At 38.5% G+C, this 25095-nt stretch overlaps 1 protein-coding gene across 4 annotated transcripts in view; it reads left to right on the forward strand.

Annotated features, from left to right (window-relative positions):
- Nucleotides 1-24272, forward strand: part of LOC124134528 (ran-binding protein 3-like) — a 36406-nt gene extending 12134 nt beyond the window's left edge. For 2 of the 4 annotated variants that reach the window (XM_046499384.2, XM_046499385.2), the window contains exons 7-18: nt 1014-1103; nt 2711-2785; nt 3742-3828; nt 5339-5507; nt 6003-6087; nt 7227-7374; nt 9015-9136; nt 10192-10315; nt 12156-12295; nt 14243-14406; nt 21407-21498; nt 23673-24272. In XM_046499384.2, coding sequence (XP_046355340.2) covers nt 1014-1103; nt 2711-2785; nt 3742-3828; nt 5339-5507; nt 6003-6087; nt 7227-7374; nt 9015-9136; nt 10192-10315; nt 12156-12295; nt 14243-14406; nt 21407-21498; nt 23673-23725 — 1349 coding nt within the window. In that variant the 3' untranslated portion in view covers nt 23726-24272. The remainder of the gene's footprint in view (nt 1-1013; nt 1104-2710; nt 2786-3741; nt 3829-5338; nt 5508-6002; nt 6088-7226; nt 7375-9014; nt 9137-10191; nt 10316-12155; nt 12296-14242; nt 14407-21406; nt 21499-23672) is intronic. The other 2 variants (XM_046499387.2, XM_046499386.2) reach the window with 2 other exon arrangements.
- The last annotated feature ends 823 nt before the right edge of the window (nt 24273-25095 follow it).

Raw genomic sequence — 25095 nt, forward strand, 5'->3', positions numbered from 1 at the left:
TCTGTGTTCCAACATGTGATTCGTTGGTAAACCTGGTCGAGTGTCCCAACCACTGAATTCACTCATTATCTAATACTGAAGCAAGGTGTTACACAACAGATATAATACCTGTTGCCATTCATCCTTTGTGCAAATTAAGATTGATAACCATGGCACTAACGCAGTTAAGATTTTTATTAAACTGTTTCCATGTTTTCCTCTGAATTGTTGGGGTTATGCGGGGTAGCCAAGCAGGTAAAGTGTTGGCTTCTCACACAAGATCCAGGTTCTGTGTTCAGCTCTGGTTCAACAGAGCCTCTTCCTCATCAATCAGATTACTTTCTTTTCTTTTTTTGTCAAACACTTATGTTCCATGTAAATTCTGATGTTTTGTAAGTTTGATTATTTATGGGTCAGGTGAAACTGAAAAACGACGAAATTTGTGAGGAGAGCATGTAAAGAGTTACTTCCCTTCACACATTTGATAACCATGAATCTTTTTTAAAGTATTGAGGGGCGGTCGGGTAGCCTAGTGGTTAACGTGTTTGCTTGTCACGCTGAAGACCCGGGTTCGATTCCAGATATGGGTACAATGTGTGAAGCCCATTTCTGGTGTCCCCTGCTGTGATATTGCTGGGCTATTGCTAAAAACTCACTCACTTAAAGTATTGAAAAAAGTTCAGACTTGTTGGAAAGTAAAGATGATTTGGAACATTAAGGATCTGTAGATCAAATGATTAAAACATAAAGACCACATGCTTCATGCCTTGGGGATGCAGTCATCCTACGCTTGCACAACCGTTCACCACATCTTCTTGTTGATTTGGTTTTCAATACAGTAAACTACGGTTATAACGAACTCAAAGGGACTTCTATTTTTAGTTCGTTATAACCGTAGTTCGTTATAAGCATATATACAGCATAACCACAGCAAATGGTCGGGACTAAAAAGTAAATTCGTTATATCTGTCAGTTCGTTATAACCGTAGTTTACTGTATTCCTCGGTTATCGAGATGTGTTTGATCATTTTCAGGTCTAATAGCACCTAGTCGCTTCATGGTCAACCCATTCATGTCCCTCGACAAGTCTGCCTCGCAAAGTGATAATGATTCTGACGTTGATCGTAAGTAATTTATCTCATTTTCACATAACGCTATCGTTGTCATCAGTGATGCATTTATTGTTAGTAGTCATGTCAATGCCAGTTATTACTAAGGTCCTTCAGTCCTTCATTATTAGTTTGACTTGTTCTCCATATTAATATTGGAATCGTCACTCATTTGTTTATTGTCATTATTGCTCTGGTTCCACACTGAGTACTTATTAGAGGGTGATCGACCTTGTCTGTAGAGACTCTGGTCTGTTATATAGAAGTTGCCGCAAGGCGTGGCTGTTTAACAGTGTCCAAAAACATTTCCCTGCCTACCTTTGCTTTAGGCACGTGTGTAGGTACTGTTTTGAAGATCCACTTGTGGGTATTGTTGATCGTTCCTCTTCTTGTCTTGGTATGCTTCAATCCTGGGGGCGTGATTGATAGCTGTGACAAAGCATTAAACGAGATGCCAAGTAAGGTCACCCAATTGTCCTTCGGAGATAGAGGTGTGGTCTGTCTTGTAGAACTGATTGCCTGGAGACTCCTTCCAGGTCAGTTTTAAGTCGCAAGCTGACTAGATCTCTATTCACAGTTGCGCGGTCAATCATGTATGCATGTTCTACATGAAAAAATGTGACACATTGTACCCGATCTCATCTTGTTACATCCGACCAGCGGAAAGGGGTTACATCCACTCACAAGTTCTTGTCTTTATTATTACGACTTGTGTTGGTATCACTGTTCAGCACCAGCTTCCTGGTGTACGTGCCCCGTGAAGACCCGGGGTAGAATAGGTCTTCAGCAACCCATGCTTGCCGTATAAGGTGACTATGCTTGTCGTAAAAGGCGACTAACGGGATCGGGTGGTCAGGCTCGCTGACTTGGTTGATACATGTCATCGATCCAAATTGCGTGGATCGATGCTAATGATATCAATCACTGGATTGTCTGGTCCAGACTCGATTATTTACAGACAGCTGTCATATAGCTGGAATATTGTTGAGTGCGGCGTTAAACAACAAACCAACCAACAAAACCAACCAACCAATCCTTGTGTACGTCTCACAGTTGTAGTCTACTGAGGCTAGAGGATTTGTTCCCCATTCATCCAAGGGATAAATGCATAGTGTGAGATGGATAAGTTTAATAATTTGTAAATTTTACATTAAATTGTATATTTATGATACTTATCCTATCTCACCCGTTACATCCCCGCCAGTCCATCCCCGCATCACAGTGAGTTATACTAGCCTGTCAGCTCCAAGAAAGACGTAGTCATGTGATTAGGTCGTGTAGGTCGCTGTGCACAGGATTTTAGTGCATGACCCATTTGTTTGGGTGGTGACCATGGTGATGCTTGGATGTGTTTGGGTGAAATTGTTTTTAGAAGCTGGAAACATTTGTTCAAGCATGTTTCCACATAGGATTGAAAGAAGGAGATATGCATAGTTTGAGATAGGATAAGAATTATAACTATACAATTTAATTAAAATTTAAGATGTTCTTGTTCTGGATTCTATGATAAAATAAATACAATGTAGGTGTTGTTTCTTTTAAAAGATGGACACCTTGTTAATGTAGTGTAATGGTAAGGTATACCATGAGAGAAGGTTCTGACAGTGATGTGATTGTTGCAGTCCCGGGAGAGAACCGCAAGTTCCAGCTGCGGCCCTCAGCCCTCACAAACCAGGTGGAAACACTGAAGAGTAAAGGTCAGGGTCAAACAGTTTAAATTTTTTGATTGACATAGAAAGTTCTTTGATTTGTCTGGAAAATGAAAGGGAAGAGATACCTATTGTTTTCAGTGTCAATGTTCCCATCCTATTCCAGGCCATGATCAGAAAACCGTTAAATGTCTTTCAGCGAAACTTGGGATATGCATTACTCATCAGCTGTACTGGTGCTATTTTAAATTTTTTCATAATTTTAATTATTTTCCATGAAAACAATTTCGACTTAGTCTTAAACAAGGGTAGGATTTGTTTCCTAGCCATAACTTGAAAAACATTCAAATTATTTAAACGAAACTTGACAGATGCATCACTTATCAGCTGAACTGGTGCCTTTTGCTATTTTATTTGTTTTCCAAATTTTATGTTTTACGTTAGCCTGGAAACAATTTTGACTTAGTCTCAAACGAGGGTAGGGTTCGTTTGTGGGACATAACTTGAAAATTCTTCAACGATACTTGGAATATGCATTGCTCATCAGTTTAACTGGTGCCTTTTGCTATTTTAAGATTTTACCAAATTATATTTCTTATGTTTCCATGGAAACATTTTTGACTAAGTCTAAAATGAGGGTAGGGTTTGTTTCAAGGCCATAACTTGAAAACTGTTCAACATATTTCAATGAAACTTTGTATATGCAATTCTCATCTGCTTAACTGGTCTTTGATTGGTATAGTGGGCTTTAGGTAGCATAATAGCAAACTGATACATGGCCACTTAAGGCAAATCCTAGATGCAACAGTTATTTGACACAGCATTCCTTGTTTGATATTAAACCAGTGCTATGCATGTATCATATTGCATCTTTGCTTGACTTAAGGCTGAAATGAAGTACACTATCAGTACTGAAGAGGTTCACAGGTTCAGGCTGTGTCTTAGAACCAAGAATATGTTATTTTTGTATTTATATATTTCCTGTATCTAAAAACATTTTTCAGGACGGACCTCACCACAACCTGCTGTTCAGTCATCAATACTCAAGCCTGCTACGCTACCTGATCCTCGACAGCCCCCTGACAGTAAAGGTGGGTGTCTACCAGGCTCTCCATCTTGGAAGCCTTGTTATTGTGAGTGAGGGAATGTTATTTGTCACCAGTCAGCAAGAGTCTTGGGCATCTTGTAAATGTCAGTGCCAGACAAAGACGGTCATACCATAAGAGGGCCTTGATGGGGGCGGGGGGGGGGGGGGGTGTTACAAGTGAGAAGTCAGTAAAATCTAGGGCCTTCAGTCAGTAGTCCTTGTTTTTTCTGCCTAGAAAAAACCGAGCGAATAGCAGGCAAGCTGTCAGGTTGAATCTATTTGCAAAGTCATCTCTGTTTGAGTGCAGATCATGAGTCTGCCTGGAGGGAAAGATGGGGACAGCTGGTTCTGTTAGATTGCTGTATTTTGTGTTTTGTAAACACCTAAGAACATGAAGGAAAACCAAATGAAAAACCAAATGCCGTAATGTAATGAAATTGTGATCAATCAATATCCTGTGTTTGTGACATGTACAAGGTATATCCTGTGTTTGTGACATCATGTACAAGATATATCCTTTGTGACGACATGTACTAGATATACCCTGTGTTCGTGACATGTACAAGATATATGCTATGTTTGTGACGGCATGTACAAGGTATATCCTGTGTTTGTGACTTGAATAAGATATATCCCATGTTTGTGACATCATGTACAAGATATATCCTGTGATTGTGACATGTACAAGATATATCCTGTGTTTGTGACATCATGTACAAATTATATCCTGTGTTTGTGACATGTACAAGGTATATGCTATGTTTGTGACGGCATGTACAAGATATATCCCATGTTTGTGACATCATGTACAAGATATATCCTGTGTTTGTGACATGTACAAGATATATCCCTTGTTTGTGACATGTACAAGATATATCCTATGTTTGTGACAGCATGTACAAGATATGTCCTGTGTTTGTGACAGCATGTACAAGATATATCCTGTGTTTGTGACATGTACAAGGTATATGCTATGTTTGTGACGGCATGTACAAGATATATCCCTTGTTTGTGACATGTACAAGATATATCCTATGTTTGTGACAGCATGTACAAGATATGTCCTGTGTTTGTGACAGCATGTACAAATTATATCCTGTGTTTGTGACATGTACAAGGTATATGCTATGTTTGTGACGGCATGTACAAGATATATCCCATGTTTGTGACATCATGTACAAGATATATCCTGTGTTTGTGACATGTACAAGATATATCCCTTGTTTGTGACATGTACAAGATATGTCCTGTGTTTGTGACAGCATGTACAAGATATATCCTGTGTTTGTGACATGTACAAGATACATCCTGTGTTTGTTATATCATGTACAAGATAAATCCTGTGTTTGTTATATCATGTACAAGATAAATCCTGTGTTTGTTATATCATGTACAAGATAAATCCTGTGTTTGTTATATCATGTACAAGATAAATCCTGTGTTTGTTATATCATGTACAAGATAAATCCTGTGTTTGTTATATCATGTACAAGATGTAATGTGTGTTTGTGTAGAGAGTCCCACGAAGGAGGGGGAGGATGATGATGACGAGGAAGCAAGCGAGGACAAGGAGGTGTCGTCCACGTCACTCCCAGTCAAAAGCCCAGACAAACCCCAGGCAGCCAAACAGATCACCGACAACGGCCTCTTCTCTGCCGCTGCAGCCGTTGCCCCAGAAAACAGGTGTGCATCATACAAGCTTTCAGATACCTTTTAAAATCAAAGAATGTTCATCACTTTTTATTATTACTTTAGGGATCAGGTAATTCTTTACCTTTCTTGAAAGCTAAAAAGCTTGAACACGTGTTTATGTCATTGCATAAGCAGTAGGCAAATCTTTGATGTGACTGTCTGTTTCAGCACACTGGGGTTTGCTCTCCTGTTGGATGACTAATGTTTTGAAATGTCCCTGCATTTTTCATTTACTAAAGTCATGACATGAGATAGGAATATACCTACAATACAATAGGCAAAAGTGGCAGTACGTTTATAAAAGGAGGTTTTGCGAGTATCCACTGAATGGTTTTTCCCAAGTGTGAAAGAATATATACCAGTTGGATATGACAGTTAAAAGACAGTAAGTATTATGCATGATATATTGTTTGCTGCCAACTTGCTGGACATGAGTGTGTTGACAGAAACATGAGACATGACCCATCCCGGTGTATTGTGTTGCAGTGTGGCAGATTCTACATCAAAATCAGCGGCGGGGGCTGAAGGAGGGGAATTTATATTCGGACAAAATTTAACAGAACGAGTCACAGTGAGTACTAATATGAAGATACAATCACTTAGGTACAGACCTACACACACAGACATGGGTATATGGGTATGACATTTGCAGCAAGATTAACCCTTCCTAACCTTACTTTCTGACTTTTTAGAAAGGTCTTTAATTAAGTCTTTGAAAGGCATTTAGTTGTGATACACATAAGGAAGAGAATTTATGGATGTCAACTTCTTTATTATGAGGAACATTATTATGAGGAATGTTTTGGAGTGTATGCTTACTCCTTCATCAGGTGATGGAGGAGTAAGCATATAGTCTGAAACGTTGTGTTCCTTATAATAAAGAAGTTGACATCCATGAATTCTCTTCCGTAGGACTTCTTACCCTGAGGATGTTTTTTACATTGGGAATTTTGCTTCTTATAGAAAGTTCTGTCACTGCTTAGTGTTGTAGTAAAGGTAGCTCGGGATAGTTGGAAAATGTAAACCAAGCTTGTAAAAGCTTTTGTTTGTTTGTTTGTTTGTTTGTTTGTTTGTTTGTTTGTTGTTAACGCCACACTCAGCAATATTCCAGCTACATGTAAATAATCGAGTCTGGATCAGACAATCCAGTGATTCACATCATGAGCATCGATTTATAGATTGGGATACGATGACAGGCACTAACCGAGTCTGACCATCTGATCTCCTTCACTGCCTCTTTCGACAAGTGTTTCATCTGTCTCAGTTGTAATATTTAAAAAAAAAGAAACATTTGGAATAAAAGAAACATTAGTTTTTGTTTTTTGATACTGAGAGCAGTCTGTAAGTTAAGCAGGGATATTGTATAGAAAGTCTCTGCCTGCAGTTCTTCAAAAATTAGACCTTGTCGAGTAACAGGAGTAAATCACAAGTAGTTTATCATTGTGATACAACCACTGACAAGAGACAATGATTTTCCAGGACTCGACTGTGGCGAGAGCTACCAAGAGTACTCTCACTGAAAATATAGCGAACACAATCACTGACAAGAGACAATGATTTTCAAGGACTCGACCGTGGCGAGAGCTACCTAGAGTACTCTCACTGACAATATAGCAAACTGTGGCTATGGGTTTAATGAGCTGTATTCTTGTATCACCTGCGTGTGTGTAGCCTGCGTTGTTTCAGCAGTAGATTTACTTGTGAATTCAGGGAGTGTCTTCATCACAGGCTGCCAGTGAGTCGGCGTCAGGATTCGTGTTTGGTCAGAATTTGGCCGACAGAGTCGTCCATTCAGATGCAGGTTCGCCCCCACCTGACACGGAAACAAACGGGAAGGAAGCAGAGTCATGTCCCTCAGGTGAGATATACAACAACTTCGGTTTATCTTGCTCCTGCATCTTGTAGGTCCTTCATGCCTCCTCCAGATTTTACTGAACAGTTTTCAATATGAAGTATGATTTATTGATCTAAATGTTTTAATGTCTTGTCAGCTTTTTCTCTATAATCATTGAAAAAGTAAAACCAAATTTTTTTGACCTTTTTGGTAGTTGAACACTGAAGGGGTTCCTTGGTCTTGTCAAAGGGAGATAATTAAGAACAATTTTGATCTTGGTTACTTCCCCTTGACCATTCAAATTACCAGTCGGAATATGAAATTGCTTTTACATATTGCTTCACTTCACAGCACTTCTAAAACAAAATTAGTAAGTAGGTGTTGGTGATGAGGTTGAATAACAGGCGTATAAAAGTCAAAGAATTGGTTCTCAGGTAATGGCTTTGAAAACATTGTGCGGGCAGTTGGTGTTCTGTTTTTCCGAACTAGTATGTATCCAAATGTACAGTTGTGTACTATCAACCTGGGAAAGGGCCTCCCCATATAAACAAGCATACAAACTCCTATACCGCCCTAACACAAGATGTTCAGTAAAGCAGTGCGAATGTAAAGGAAAGTGACTGTGCTATTTTGGATCGCATTGTTTTAAAGTATTAGGATTTTATTTTTTATTTTTTAAATGGAAATAAAAAGGAAATGTGCGGCACACTTTATGATGATGCGATCAGCGCCTGAAAACCAAGACTTTTTTATTTTTAGTCTAAACATATTTTCTTGAGTATACTGCGCACCCGAGTATGATGTGCACCCCCCTCTAGCGGACTAGGTATTTTGGAGAAAAAAATAATTAAATATTATGGGCAGAAAAAATTACACTGAACCCCTTCAGCGAATTCCGGTAAACGAATGGGTGATGACAAACTTGGTCAGTTCAAATTTGAGATAAAATTTGAGATAAAAAATCACCAGACATGTTGATTTACCGTTTAAATTGTACTTTTTGTTCTGCTAGGCCTTGTTTTACATCCATGGATTAAGATTATCTTGTGTATTTTCTCGTAAAATAAGCCGGACACAGCAATCAGCTGTACACACGTTTTCTTGGAATCTACCGGTTATTCTGTCAAGACACACCCAACCAATGATATAACTTTAGAGGATTTTAATGCAAGGATCGGCAAAAATTGTATCTGAAACTATTTTTTTATCAGGAATAATATATTCCAATATCTTGTTATTGTAGTTGCAGCTTTTACTAAATATATTTAAAATAATTATAACCCTAAGCGAAGCAGCTGATCGCTATTGCCGGTTATTATTTTTCACATGGAACCAGTTTGACCAGTCACCGTCGAGGCTCCCGCACACATGATCGCAACAACTACGTGTTGACATAGAATCGTCAAGCTATAACAAATATGAATTTTAACGAGTCAAAGGTGTCAATAGCGGTAATCTGACCTAGTTGCTGTTAATAATGGTGAGTTGTGCGATCTTCCAATCGCTTCACACACGATTTCGCCGACATCACGACATCAAAATCCACCCCCCACCTTAAATGACCTTGGTGTTGCTCTCACTGGTGAGTGGATTGATTGATAAAAATGCTTGAACATGTTAAGCATTGGATGTATACATGTGTGACAATCATCATATCTGTTCAGACTCTGGGGGGCAGACACTGGAGGAATCAGCGCGAGAGTACCAGGCCAAGCACGGAGTTAAGCCCGATCTTAAAGAAGTGGAGATAGTTACTGGCGAGGAGGATGAATCTAATGTACTGCAGGTGAGCTACATCACAAACTATCTGTCCAGTCGATGCAGTAGGCAAGATATTTCTTGAGTTTTGATTTGTGTGGCCTTTCAGTAGATATATTGACTGTAAATCCTGTTTGTTATGTGCTTACGGTGAAAGTCTACTTCTGTCATGTCAGCAGGGTTATAAATAAAGGCAGGGTAGGGACCTCTTAAAGTTGGATTTTAGCATTAGGATTTTGACGGGGCACCTTGAAGTGGAACACTGGCTAGAATATGAAATACAAATCATGCTAGTCCCGACTTAAAACCACAATTTATTTTGGTGAAGGTATCATCGAACAAGGGCATTCTGGGTTAGAACTGATCCCCAGCAGCCCATGCTTGTCGTAAGAGGCAACTGAATAGATCGGGTGGTCATGCGCAGTGACTTGGTTGATTGCGTGTCATCGTACCCTGATAGTGTGCTGTGTTGCTCACAATATCAATCACTGGATTGTCTGGTCCAGACTTGATTATCTCCAGGCCACGGTCACATAGCTGGAATATTGCTGAGTGTGGAGCTAAACAACAAACAAGCAAAGAAACTTGTAGAATATTAATTTCTGAACTGAAGTGTTTGCTATATTGTAGGGATTGTAAATGTTTTTACCCCTGAGAAGTTCCCAAATTAGAGACCCATGAAGATTCTGGGGTAGAATAGGTCTTCAGCAACCCATACTTGCCGTAAAAGGTGACTATGCTTGTCGTGAAAGGTGTCTAACGGGATCGGGTGGTCAGGCTCGCTGACTTGGTTGATACATGTCATCGATCCCAATTGCATGGATCGATGCTCATGCTATTAATCACTGGATTGTCTGGTCAAGACTCGATTATTTACAGACCGCCGTTATATAGCTTGAATATTGCTGAGTGCAGCGTTAAACAACAAACCAACCAACCAACCAACTAACCCAAGTTAGATGTCATCATCACACAATGTGGGGGAGGAACTTCCTGTCACGGTTTTCTGCAACTTGATTTGTTCGCTCGTAGTGGATCAAATGTTGTATTCATTTGTTAACTTTTGCTTTTCTTTCTTTGCAGGCAAATTGTAAATTATTTTTATTTGATGGAGAAAAACAGAATTGGAATGAAAGAGGCCGAGGTGTATTAAAACTTAATGATATGTCTCCATCAAACCCTGCTGAGCAGTTTCATTCTCGTTTAAGTGAGTACCTCGTTTTACATGTTTATTACTTTGACCAATAATGTTTCCGTCAGTAAAAACCTTGCTCGTTGTCATTCCTGCCATCACGGTATAGGGTGAGTTAGTATTATTTTACGCCACTTTTAGCAATATTCCAGCAATATCACGGCGGGGGACACCAGGAATGGGCTTCACACATTGTACTTGTACAAACAATGAAGAATTTCGATGAAATTTGATTAATAGATAGCCTGTTGGGTTCAGTAACCAACCAAATCCATGTATTGTTGTTTTTTGGACAATTTTCGGAGTTATTAGTATAATGCTTGTTAGCAGAAGGTGAGTATTGTAAAGCCCATTCTTCTTATAGGGGCATGATTGCAGTCTGCCTCTGTGGTCTAGTGGTAGAACGTCCGCCGGGAGAGAGGAAGCACGGAGGTTCAATCCCTGGCCATGTCATACCAAAAGACGTTAAAATATGGTACTTGTTGATACCCTGCCGTGTGTTCGGCATTAAGGGGCTAAAACAAGGACTGGCTGGCTTGGAGACAGTACACAGTGACTGAGCTGGGTATTCATGTTAAAACTGTGGCATGGTATCTCAGTGAGCTAGCACTATAAAATCGGCATTTGTCCAGACTAGTACCAGCAGGCTCCCCCCCCCTAACACACACACACACATGCGCATGCAAGTGCAATAATCTTGGACGTGGTGCTCAACCCAATTTCACCTCACACCTCACCCAATCGCAGTCCACAGAGTTGCTTCCCTTAGGTACGACTTGATCTGCTTATCATAAGTTGACCTAACTGTGATCCTTTAGTTTTGTCATTGTCATACCCATTCTCATCAGTTCTGTTAATGGTAAACATTTGCAGCCTACGTCACTTCGAGTCAAAATGAACCTGATACACCAAAAAATACTTTGAATACTGTTCAAATTGACACGACAACTAACTTGTTCACCATACTTACAACAGCAGGGACCTGTTTTGAGTTCGTTGTTGAAAAGGAAGTACATCTCATCATAGGAAATAGGTCTGTCGATTGACTTTAACGGGGACAGGCTTTTTCTGACACCACTATGGATACAAAGATGACATTTGGCAAACGTCACTAAGGGATAAATATGTTGATAGAGTTTGAAAACATCATCGATAGTACATGTTTGACAGAGTTCTGGCCCATGTTTCACATATGGTGCCCGGAATCCCCAATGGGGAAAAGTTTTATGAGAAACCACTGTGGATGAAATTTTGCACACATTAAGGGATAAAAAATGTTGATCCATAGTTTGAAAAATTCATGTTTTACAGAGTTATGGCCCTTATTGGGTCACAGTACTGCCAATTTCTCGGTAACCACTGTGGATAACATATTGAAGACATCAAGTTTTTGAAAAACAAATTTTTACCTTTGTTTTATTTTTGTGTTTGCTCAAATGAGGGTAGGGTTCATTTTAAGTATGTAAATTACGAACTGTTTTATGTGTATATCTTCTTGAAACTTTGTATACACATCAGGCAAGTGCTTATCGGTGCCTTTGATATTTATTTTAGGGAAGGGCTTTTTACAGCTGCACACTTTTCTTTATGAATCTTTGCAAATGTATTTATTAGCCTAGTTACAACTGGTGCATATCGTTTTCACCGAAATGAAATAAAACATTACAATTTACAATTGAAGGCATGCAAGAAAGTTGGGGGAATGGATGACTCTGTCTTCTTGTAAATTTAGTATTGATATTCCTAAACTTGTATCCATTTAACAAAATATCCCAGTATGTACAGTGACATTCCCGGTATCACAACACTCTGTGTCGTTGAATCCCTAGGTGACAGTGCTTTTTTCTTGTTTCAGTTATGCGCACACAAGGTAGTTTGCGGCTAATACTCAACACCAAAATCTGGTCAGGCATGATGGTGGAGAGAGCTAGTTCCAAGAGTTTACGTATCACAGCAACAGATGGCGATGATGGTGTCAAAGTCTTCTTGGTCACTGTGAGTACTGAAGTTCCTTCTTAATAATAATATCTCCTGTTGGAATGGGTCCCCAGTACCCCTGCTTGTCGTGAGAGTCTTCACCACACCCAGAGGGGAAGTGCCACTGGTCTGCCAGGCCTTGATGTAATAGCTGGAATATTGCTGAGTTGTGGAAACTTGTGCTACAAATAAACTCAATTGTCAGCAATCTCATTAAAATCAGACCTTAAACCGCTAAACAAAGCTCTGAAGACATCCCATTAGGGGTCACATCAGAATGACCTTTCATCCGTCTAATCAGAGCGTCGCTTACCAGATCATGAAAGTGACATTCGGAATGTGATTTCTAATCATACAACTTCAAAAACTTTAACATGAGGTATTCCGAACGATAGTTACAGGTTTAACGACTGAATCCATACAATCTGGACCATCTATTAGCCATTCCAGAATGTTCTTTTGTTTAAGTTTCAAATTTGTAATTGAGAATTTGTCCAAATATGTTTCGAAGCGTAGTCGCCAATTTGAAATTAGTGCCGTAAAGCACAAGAAAGCTGCCTTCTGATCGGTCATTCTATTGGTTGGTAAAAGTTTGCGCAAGGTCGATATGACGTGACCGGTAATGGGATGTCCTCAGATCTTAGTTTAGCGGTAGCGAGAACTAAGGTCTGATTTTAATGAGATTGGATTGTCAGTAATGTTACAGTAGAAAATATGGAAAGTGAAGCATCAATTGCTGCTCTGAGATGTGTTTCTTTGTTGGTACAGGAAGGAGTTACAACAGTGAAATATGTCATTCATCATTCTGTCTCATGCAGTCAACACAATTTCAGATATTTTTCGGAACACTTTTTGCTCAGTAATGTGCCAGTTCAAACGTTTTGGTTAAATCGTGGGTGATTGTCTCATTGACTTTGAAATGAATTCCTAATAACTCACTGCTATCGGAATTCCAGGGAAGAATCGGTTCAAGTACTGAATGCTTGTTATGAGGTGGCAGAGCAGTTCGTAGTACTTCATGTTTTTTTACCCCGGGGGATTCCAGGTTAGAATAGGTCAACAGCAAATTATGCTAGCAACCAAATGGATCGGGTAGTTAGGCTCTGTGACTTGGTTGATTTAGTCATTGTACCCTCATGCTGTGGATCGTTGCTCACAATATCAATCACTGGATTGTCTGGTCCAGACTTGATTATTTACAGGCCTGTGTCATATAGCTGGAATATTGCATGTTAAACAAAAAACACACAAACACATCACATATTTTTGTGAGAAGTGTTTAAAATGGGAATGGGGGGGTCTCAATGGAGTGATTGTATGAGTCAGTGTGCCAACAGTGATGTAAGAATCGATCTCAGTATTAATGATAATCCCAACAAAACGTGGAACTATTCTGCAACTTGCTCAGAATGCCGTGGGGGTCAGGTCATTGATGCCTTTAAATAGCTAAAGGGAAAACCCGGTATGGGTGTCCTGGACCTGCCCTATTTCTCATATCTGATATTTCTGAAATTGGTGATTAGACCTCCATGCAGTTTGGGGATTGTGCTGAGCAATAAAGGTCCTCCTACAGTCTGCAGAAATATGTCTGTAAATGAAGTGATTAGATGGCCTTATAGGGTAAAGCAACACTTACTCTTACTCACACACTCACTTACTATGAAGGCAGTTATGCCCTTTATTAGACTTGTACGATAATTTGTGTGTTTGTTTGTTGTTTAACACCACACTCAGCAATATTCCAGCAATATGACGGCAGTCTAAAAATAGTCAAGTTCGGACCAGGCAACGTCACGAGCATCGTTCCAAGAAGTTGGAATACGATGACATGCAATCAACCAACCGATCCATTTGTTCGCCTCTTTCGACAAGCATATAGTTGCTGGGGAACTATTCTAACCCAGAGTCACCGGGAAGGCTGTAAGTGACTAATCGTCACATTCAGGATTTTATTACCTCTTTCAGGCTGCCCCCAAAGACAGTGAAAATATTTTGCGAGCAATTGATTGGCGAGTCCAAAGGCTGAAAATGTGGGAGGAGAAGGAGAGATCACGCGGTGATGACCGAGTAAGCGAGAAGAGGAAGGCCGACTCTACAGATGCACAAGATTCGCCTTTGAAACGACAAAAGTAAGAACATCTATGATAGGACTTTTTGTCCCTCCAGCATATAATTTTATTTCCGTATCGTAACTTGAAAAACGTACAAACTCGGTGTATGTATTAACAAGGGGCTGAAGTGGTGCCTTTTGCTATTGTTGGGGCTGGGGGGATTTGTCATCTTCTGATGACTCTTGTTTGTATTGCCGAATTATTAATAGCCGGTTTCACAAGCCCTTAGTATTGTTTCTCTGTCATGACTTCTCCAATGTTGGTACCCCAGGGCTTGATTCAGCTATGTAAATGCACCAGTGCTACCTATTATTGCAACATGCAACCTTACATTTATGTTTACATGCACCAGGTGCATGTTGAATTGTTTCAGATCTAGCCCCACTTGGAAGGGTCTTTGAACACATTCAATACCTATAAGCTTTGTTTACCATTCTACAGAAATAATCCCTGTGTTATGCGTAATTTGAACGGGACCAGGGTGCAACCTGGTTTTGTCAGGTGCAACTAGGTTTTCATGTCAATATGCACCCGGTGCAAGTTAAATCACCTTGCTCTGACTAATTTGGCGACTATCTCTTTTGTAACTCGGTCACTATCTTCTGGTAAATTAGCTGTTGACTCAAATGCTACTAGTCCATGAGGACCACCATCTTTGCAGTTTACTTGTTCTCAGCAGGGGCGGTCGGGTAGCCTAGTGGTTAAAGTGTTCGCTCGTCACGCCGAAGACCCGGGTTCAATTCCCGACATGGGTACAATGTGTGAAGCCCATTTCTGGTGTCCCCCGCCGTATTATTGCTGGAATATTGCTAAAAGCGGCATAAAACCATACTCACTCACTCACTCACTTGTCCTCAGCACAATGCAGTAGAAATGTGATGATACATCGATACTGCGATAATCACGATACTATTTCTGCTGCTAATTATATCGATACATTTTAGCCTGTATTGATCCGGTTATATCCCATTAGTTAGACATCCCATTAGTTAGACGTCCCAATTGTTAGACATGTTTATTTGGGCAAAGAGGGAATATACCTACAGGTGTAATGGATCAGTCCTAATTAGATTAAAGTACTGGGTAGGGAAAGGGGACTCACAGTTTAGGGAGTATATATGTTATAATTTCGTTTAAAGCTCTGCACGCTAACGTCGAACCCATTCGACAGAGGTGTCCATCCCCGTGCATCTGATGTCGAACCCATTCGACAGGCGAATAGCATAACAACACCCCAAAATAAAACTCGCCATATCTATTTACCGAGAAGGCTTTGCGTAACATTTAAATTACGTATGACATGCATAAATGCTCAGCTTGCTCAATATCAAATGTTCAGTCATTTATTTACCTCAAAAAGAAAATATCGCGAGTTTAAAATGTTTCGGCCAAACTTCTCGGCACACAACTACCAGAAACGGCCATTGTTGACTTTTGGCACTTCACGTTGAGCGGCATGCAGTCCGATATTTTCTTTATAATTTCATCATTTTTCCTATTCGATCATAATTTTTTGTTTGCTGACGAAAGGAAAACACCCATGTTCCTTTATTTCTAAAAATTAGCAACTTTCGGTGTAACTAATTGTAAACAAAAACAATCTGAATCGTAACATCATCGATTGGATGGAACTTGTACGATCATGGCAACGGCGGTAAACAAACAACTCCACATGCATAGTTATCCCGTTAGACTATTACAATCATTTTGTTACATCTAACTTAATTTTCTAGAATTATTGACACGTATGTATAAATCTTTGTAAAAAGAATTTCATTTTTAAAGAGTTTGCAAATGATTTCGTTTGATAAACTTTCCGACACATTGACAAGCCGACAAACGTCAGTGATACGTTTGGGCGTGGCCTAACTCGCGATTTGTTGAGTTGAACAAAGTCAACACACACTGCGAAAAATGACAAATATTGAATGAAACGCAAAATCTGAACTGATATACATTCTAGGTAAACCATTCAATAGCAAAATAATGCATTTTACGAGAAATAATCAAAATACTTGCAATTTTAGCTATCATTTCTGAAACCGGAAGCACGTACCGCATGTGACACATGGAAGCAAAATATGCAAAAGTTGGTAAGCTATCATAAAGAAATTCCGAAATAGATTCAAATTCAAAAGAAAATACATAATTTACTATTTATTGATATGGAGAGCAATCTTCACTCCTATTTGTTTCATATTTCTTCGTGATTGTCGCCATCAAATGTGTAAGTCTAAATCCGAAACCGTAATGGATTTCACGCTCGATGATTTTAATTTTAAAATATTTTCTAAAAACGAACGCAACGGAGAGCGATACAACGTATTGATATGCCATAATAGTAACATAATATTGTTATTGGTCTAACATTACAAAAAGAACAATTTAAATATTAAAGATGTTGTTGAAAACTTTCTGAGAACCTCCCGTCCTCTGAACCGATAACATTTTGGTACACAACGAGGTGTAAATAGATATAGATTCTAGGCTCCTATTTATATATATATATGTGATTTTGTACCCAAAACAAATTAAATTGTACCCAAAATACTTTGTGCATTTGTACCTAAGAAAATAAGACAATAATCTATAATTATATTTATGTTTTCATGTAGATGAACAGAACACATAATAAAATATTTCATCAAGTTCCAAATATGATTATGACTGTGATCCTTGAAATTGATTGTTTAGTTTTGAGAGAAAATTGACGTCTTGTCACAGAAGGAGAGGCCAGTTATTTTGGTTAAAGTAAGAATGAATTGTTTTGATAGGAAAGTGATATTATGTTAAGTTTAAGACACCAAATTAATGTATATCTTTGAAATAATTCTAGGTAGATCTACAAAATCACATACCCATTTGGGTAACAAATTACTAGAAATTTTGGGTACAAAAGTCACCACTGTACATTTCAATTGATTTTCGTGAATCAATGGGATAAAAAAAATTCGTATGAATGATTCCTTTTCTCATTTTTTTAAGACAAGAATTTGTTTTACATAACAAAACAGGCAGATCTACACGGATCACATTTAGTCCTAAAAAGGTGAAAAATATGGACACCTCAGAAATGAGGGCTTATAAGGTTATAATTCTACCTAACTAGTCACATGGTTTGACTTAGATCTAGGTCTATCTAAGAAAAGTCCTTATGAAAATCTTTTTTAATTTTTTTTATGACACTGACATTTCTGGCACTTAGACAAAGAGTATTCAAGGAAAGACAGATATGTTTTTTGAATGAAAATATGACTTTCCTTTATAATTCTTTTTTCATGATGACAGGGGAACTTTTATACACACCAGCTGAGGAAGTTGTGATACTGTGATTGCATACAAAGAAAAAACAGGTTGGAAGCAGTACCTGTATGTATAAAATAGACCACATAAGGTGAACAAAAGTAATGGATTGGCTGACTGGAAAAAATACATCTGGCAAGGGTAAACATGTACACAGGCATGTTTCTTTTCATTCCAACCAGAAGACTGAGATAGCATTTTCTAAGAAACCTATGGCAAACTTACCAGCTCATGTGCCACCATGGTTCTTGTGATTAAACAAACAAAAATGTCATGTACTGTTACAAGTACTTTTACTGTAATTAAATTAAATTAATTCCTATTAAATTATATTTCAGAATTGTTTTATTTGGAAACAAACCACATAATGCACAAGATTAATGTCCATATGAGTTTAGTATGTATATGTTAAGGATCTGATTTATTCATTATTCATGGAATACTAAAATTAAAATGATGACATCAGAGAGTTACTTATTCACATAGTTGATTTTCAGAGTGCAAGATAATAATTGTTGTATAAATATGTTTAAACTAAAGATAATAATTGAAGTTTGATCAGTTACACTGTGCTGATGCAAAGACTAATATTTACTGTCCCCACACACCATCATTGTGGGAAAAATAACTATTAAATATAACTTAAAATTTTAAAACCTGTAAACAGCTGTAAATAATTAAACAATTACAAATCTATCATCAATGCGCAATCATGGTGGTCTTCATATTTTTGGAATAAATTTAGAAATCCTTCGTGAAACTGTTCTAAAATCATGCTAGAATCTATGAATGTATTCCCGAAAGGAAAACTATCCTAAATGTAATGTGGAACTAACACCGAAAATATGTACGTAGCATTTTATTGCTTATATATACCCTATCATATTCGGCAACGCGGGGATGTAATTTTGAAACAAGTTTTGTCAAGCCCATTTTCGCGCACCTGTTGTTGAGGGTGATCTTGCTGATCGACGATATCCATAGACGTATTGCGTGGGATACACTTGTTGTAGTGAAACTTATCAGCATGTACATCGCAGAAATATGAATCATGTCCCATTTATATTCACAACATTGAATGGTGATTTTTTAAATATCAACAGAAGTTCAAATAAAAGATACCGAGAAACTTGCATGTGGCATGTTGATTTATCGTCTACCGTTTCCGGGTCACGGGAGCATGCAAGGTCAAACGGATTAACTAATACGCGAATTATATCGTCAAAGTCACATTTTTATTTCATGTTAGTGGTGATTACTGATACTGTGTATCGACTTATATTTTTGCTGTATGTGATAGGCGAACTATTTCAAAATTTACTGTAATTGTTTTGTTTCGAAAGCTTATCAGCAGACTACCCCTGTCTGTGACATCACATCCGGTGACCTTTGCACTTATTGAAATAGTGCTGTCAGAATTCACGATCTTTATTTTCATTTTTCTCTCGTCATATTTATTGGAATATGACGAATAAAACATTCTTCGATTGAGAAGATCGTCAACTTTCGTTAAGTTATATTTATAAAGGCAATGTAAACTTTGTTGATATTAAAATAGCAATAAGTTATGCGGAGGTCGGGCGAAGCGCGCCATGTTTGATTTTAGGACGTCTGCTAGCATCATGACACGGGTTGTTTATTTTTGTATATCGTAAATATTCAACCAAAACGCTTGAAATTAGGATTAGTGAATATTTATAAGTCATTAATTGTTTCCTGCAAATTTTATAACATGACACGTCAGATTTACCCGAATATTCGTATTTCTGCAACCGACATGATGACCTCGAAAATTAAGTTATTTTTCTGTTTAACGTTTAGATAATAAATTCACTGAAATGGTTCATAATTTACCATCGCGCTGATATGTGCCGATTATAAAACCCGAATTTTTACTCAATTAAAATTAAGATATCGGAGATATGATTATTGAAATCAATTTGCAAAAATGTTACGATATTAAAAGGTTCCTAGCATGAAATGCAAACCACCTTCAATAACGCAATTCAGGTAAGTTCAAGAAAATTTACAAATTTTGTGTTCGTTTTGGTTTAAACTTTGGTATAATTGAAAACACCAGGATATTTTTATATAGAATTGTGTAGTTTTCTATCAGGAATAAATGTGCAAAATATTTCTTCAATTGGCCATTGTTTAATGAGGCACCGACTGTTTGAAATCACCCACCCTCTTTAGAGCGCCTTATGCTAAAATTAATCCAGCAGGCAGGGGTAAGAAGTGTGAAAATAATTCAGCAGGCTAAAGGTTAATTAACCTAAAAATTACCTTACTCTCAGCACAGGTTCAATAGGCATGAGATTAACTATGTAAACTATGGAGTAGCTTAATTGTCTTACTGTATGATCAGTTGAAGGAGTTGAGTTTAGATTATCTACTCATAATAAATGATCTTGGGGTACGTATCGTTATCAGTATCGATATGGCTGGTTTAAGGAAAGTAGAGTATCTCACCTCTCGGCGTGGAAGTGTCATTAAATGTTAAGTATAATATTAAAGTATCTATTTAAAGCTGCTTTGCTTTGTTTGTCCAATCTGGACTATTCCATTTTAAAGTCTGAGGTAACAAGCATAAGGATTAGTGTGCACTCAACCGTTTAAAGTGTTGTTATAAGCTGTCTAACTATTGGGACGTCTAACTAATGGGAGGACACCATTGATCCTTCTATGATAAGTATATCTTGTATACTGACTACCAACAGAACGCGAATACGATACACATTGGTTAATGTAAGAAGAATTACTCATATTCAAGATGCACAAAGGAACATACAGGTATATTGTGTGAACCAATGTTTATGGTACACATTTGAAACATCTCTCCTTAATACTTCTCCATATGTTTATTTTGGTGGTGAATATAAAACAGTTGTAACATTGACATCTTTTCAGGCTGCTTTATTTCAATTTATAAGTGACAACATGTAAACTATTGGGCATAACATAAGGCACAAAACAAGTAGTAAAACCATGGGCAGATCCAGCATTTTTAAAAGGGAGGGGGGTCACGGGTGGCCCAGTCGTCTAAGGTGCCGCTATTTGCTGTGAAGAGTTGCTTCCCTTGGCTATGCCAGAAACCTATGATTGGGGGTCCGAATCCCGGTTCGCCCCAATTATGTTTCTAGGTTTTTCAGCACCATACCCGTGCTCGTGGGTTTCACCGAAGTGGTAAATGTCTTTGACCTACATCACTTCAGGCTTTCCTCCCACATGAAGCTGACATGCCGTGATATAACTGTAATACTGTTAAAAGCGGCGTTAAACCCAACTCACTCACTCACTGCAAGGGAGGGGTCCAAATATCAAAATCCTTTCTGCCTACAACATACTACATTTGGATTTCAAATTGTGGGGTCCGAACAGTATCAAGTATTTCAATCAACCGAAATCTGCAAGGCAGTTTACTAACCGGGTGTTAATTTTGTTGTGCGATTTTGATTGGACTATGCATTGACTCATCAGTCCAGCCAACATATGACATCATTCCAGCCTAGTTCGGCAAGGATGGAAACTGGACTTTTATAGTCCCTTGCCTCATGAGGATGACAATGTGTTTGGGGATTTAAAAAATGTGGTAAACATCTTCGACCTGTATCACTTTGAGCTGTTTTTCCATTTTTAACTGCCACATCATGATGTAACTGAGATTCTGTTCAAAGCAGCATTAAGCCCAACTAACCCACTGTGCTTTTTCCAGAAAGCCAACAGCCCCACACCAAGCAGAAGGAGCACCCACCAACCTAAGACGTGAGGAGTCCGACAGCAGTGTACAGGACCCAGAAACAGAAGGTGGGTACCTCACACACTCAGGACCCATGAAGACCCGGGTTAGAATAGATCTTCAGCATCCCATGCTTGCCGTAAAAGGCGACTATGCTTGTCGTAAGCGGCAGCTAATGGGATCGGGTGGTCAGGCTCACTGACTTGGTTGATGCAAGTCATCATATCCTAATTGCGTGGATCGATGCTCATGTTATCAATCACTGGATTGTCTGGTCCAGACTTGGTTATTTCCAGACCGCCGTCATATAGCTGGAATATTGCTGAGTGCGGCATTAAGCAACAAACAAACAGAAACACGCTCAAATAATGACAGAAATACTCAAAAATACTAGCATACCTTCAGTCATGGCAATAATGTATGTATTTTTATAAAGAGTAAATATGATGGTATATTTTGTCAAGTTACATTGAAATTATTAACAGTTTCCATGTTAGTTGAAAATGTCATACAGGCAACCCTCGATACAACGCCCCGTGATGGACATCTACCAGGGAAATCTCAGGCATCTCTGGCACCCCTGTGAAGCCCATTTCTGGTGTCTCCCGCTGTCATATTGCTGGAATATTGCTATAAGCGGCGTAAAACCATACTCACTCTCTCTTTGGTGCCCTGAATTATGTCAAGAGCTGCTGTTAATTTTATCAGAGACACTTCCGAGTAAACAAAGATTTCATCGTTAGGTTCACATGTCCATCTACATTTGACCACCTTTGACTGTGAATGGTATGCGTTACAGATGCAGTATTGTTCTTTGACGGGAATAATAAGCTGGATTGGTCAATTTCATTCTCATTTCACTCTTCTGTGATTTTAAAGTGATCATTGAATTTTTGTCTCATTTCGAACAAACTATGTCTTATGCCATATTAAAAAATGGCAGTTTGTATTTTAACCAATCACAGCCTTTGTCTCTGACTTTTGTCACACATTTCATCATTACATTTGATCATTGATGTTCATCCCAATGGATTGAGAAATTATGTAGGCACACAAGATCAAAAACATTTTGTCAAACTTGTGTCAATGTGGCAGCTATGTCTTACTTTCTCAACAGTAAATTGAAACTCTTAGTGTTAAACTTAAATCTTGTGAGAAATTCTTGTAAACACCATTCGTTTATTTTATACCTTTTGATGACCTCCTAAACACATATGGTTTTGTATTAATACCTGACATCTTGATACAGTACATGTATGACAATACTAATATCCAATACGTTTGTGAACTGTTTTAGCCTGCAAGATGAATGTAGGTCACTTGCCCAAACTTGTCACGCTCCTTGTTCCTCATGGGGAACAACACAAGTAACTTTGAAAATCACATCTGGGCCCCGGTCCATCATGCGATCTTAGCGCTAAGGTGATCGAAACTCTCATACTTTATGATAGGCTTACGATTATTTGGGCCATATTCTGAAACCAAGCAAACGTTCCTGTTGTATTCAGATAATATGTTCTTGTTGGGTTTTAAAATTATGTCAGACACCCATGATACATGAATGGGATGCACATAGAATCCCCAGTCAGTTTTGAGGGCAACACTTTCTGAAATCATTAACACCTATATAATACCAAGGAAAAAACACAACTTGTTGTAGATAACCCGACCAACCCATTGTTTCACTTGCAACCCAAATGTTTTCATCACAGCTGGAAACAGTTATGATGAAATCCATATTTTACATTCTGAAAAACATTGGTTACTTCCTAATATTATCTTTGCTGAGGTATTGTGACCTACAAGTTTGGGAACAAACAGATAAAAACGAGCGATTTGTGTTACATTATAAAAGAATGTTAAACATAAAACAGCCTTCTAAGACCCATTTCTGTTTGGATTATGTTACCGAAACACAAGTATGTTTTGGTTTTGGCCTAACACAGGGTCGGGATTGTTGACCCTGTGAACAGTTGTATTGAGGGTTCCTGTATGAGGGTAGACAGCCCTTCAGACTTTCATCACATCATTCATTGCAATATTATTGGCTGGTCAAAGGGGAGGTAATTGACTATTTTCAACATTTTTGTTGATTTTGAAACTGATCCTGATCGCAATGAATGTTTTTTTAATACAACTTTTTTCTACTAACATTTCATGTAAAAAATTGACTTTGAATCGCAAAATTCTTTTTCGTATGAAAACATAGAGTAATCTCTGGTGTTTCCTTCCTCTTTGACAGCATCCTGTGAAAGTTTCTCATCCTCATTTACAGTACGATCTGAATCTGACTGAGTTACCATGGCAGCAGTCTCATCAAGTTACCGTGGCAACAGACCAGCTCACTTCAAGGTGTAGAACTTGATATGCTAATTGATGTGGAAACCAGTGATGGATCAAACAGACATCAGTTTAACGTATTAACGGATTGCTGTCTTCCTGTTGCCACATGTGTGACACTGAAGTGTGTCAAGTGGCTGCCATGGTTACATCGTTATCAACATGTTTACAGTCACATCAATGTTCATTGAGAAGATACGCCACTGACTTCTATTGTTGAAGGACAATTGTTTGAAATGGTTCTTCTGACAGCATTGCCATAAAAAACTGTAGATATGACAAGTGTCTTGTGCAATGTTAGCAAAGAATCTCTGACTTGTGTATGAAGTATTTTTGTAGGCGAGTTCTACTGCGGTCATGCTTCTCTGTCTATACACACTACTAACGAGCGTGTTCGGAGATACCCATGGTAACAGTACTGGTAATTATCATTAACAGAAATTGAGACTTGCGTCAACATTTGCTGTAACTTTGTACGGATAAAATGTTTTCCTCATTTTAATGGTCTTGTATTTCTAATTAACATCCCAACAACCTGAGAATAATTCCTGATTTGTTAGTGATAAATGTGATAAACCAGCCTCGTTCATCCTTGATCATGTTGATGCACTCTTGTCATTCTTACTTCTCTGAAGTAAATATCCGTTAGATTTGTTCCTCAAGGATTACTGGTCAGGAAACCATGGTAACTGACCTTATACAGGCTAACAATACAAAGCGATTAATGAGCATCAGATGGATGAAGACGATGATGAAAGCTACCAGGATATACCAACAACTGGAAGGTCAGTGACAGTTTTCAGTGTTAGCTGCGCAAGATCAGATTAGACGAAGCGAGATGATGCACTAATGTAAATGGTTGACCTGAATCTGAAACAGCCTTCATAGACAACCGATGCAGGGGTATACACACACTCCAGTCTGTTAGTTGCAAGACAGGGACAAGCTAGAAGGACTACTTGATGTCTCCCCAAATCTACTTCTATGTAGCACTAGTCCAGATTGACCTGGAGGTGAGTTGAATTTGCTCTGGTGTCTATCCCTGTGGCAGATGAATTGTTTGATAGGCATTACTTAGAAGTTGACGGATGACAAAGTAGACACAATTTATGGATAACAACTTCTTTTATTACTGTAAAGGCTTTACAGTAATTAAAGAAGTTGTCCATAAATTGTGTCCACTTTGCCTGTGGCAGATGTTACATTCACCTACTTCACCTTCTTTTGAATGCAAACTATAGCTTTGTAGTGAGAAGTGACAAGGCTTACAGTGCTACTGGACCCTAGTGGTCAAAGCAGTCGCTCATCGCGCTGCATATGTTCAT

Source organism: Haliotis rufescens, unplaced genomic scaffold (genome assembly GCF_023055435.1).
Source record: "Haliotis rufescens isolate VD_foot unplaced genomic scaffold, xgHalRufe1.0.p SCAF_2, whole genome shotgun sequence".
NCBI classification, from domain to species: Eukaryota; Metazoa; Mollusca; class Gastropoda; order Lepetellida; family Haliotidae; genus Haliotis; species Haliotis rufescens.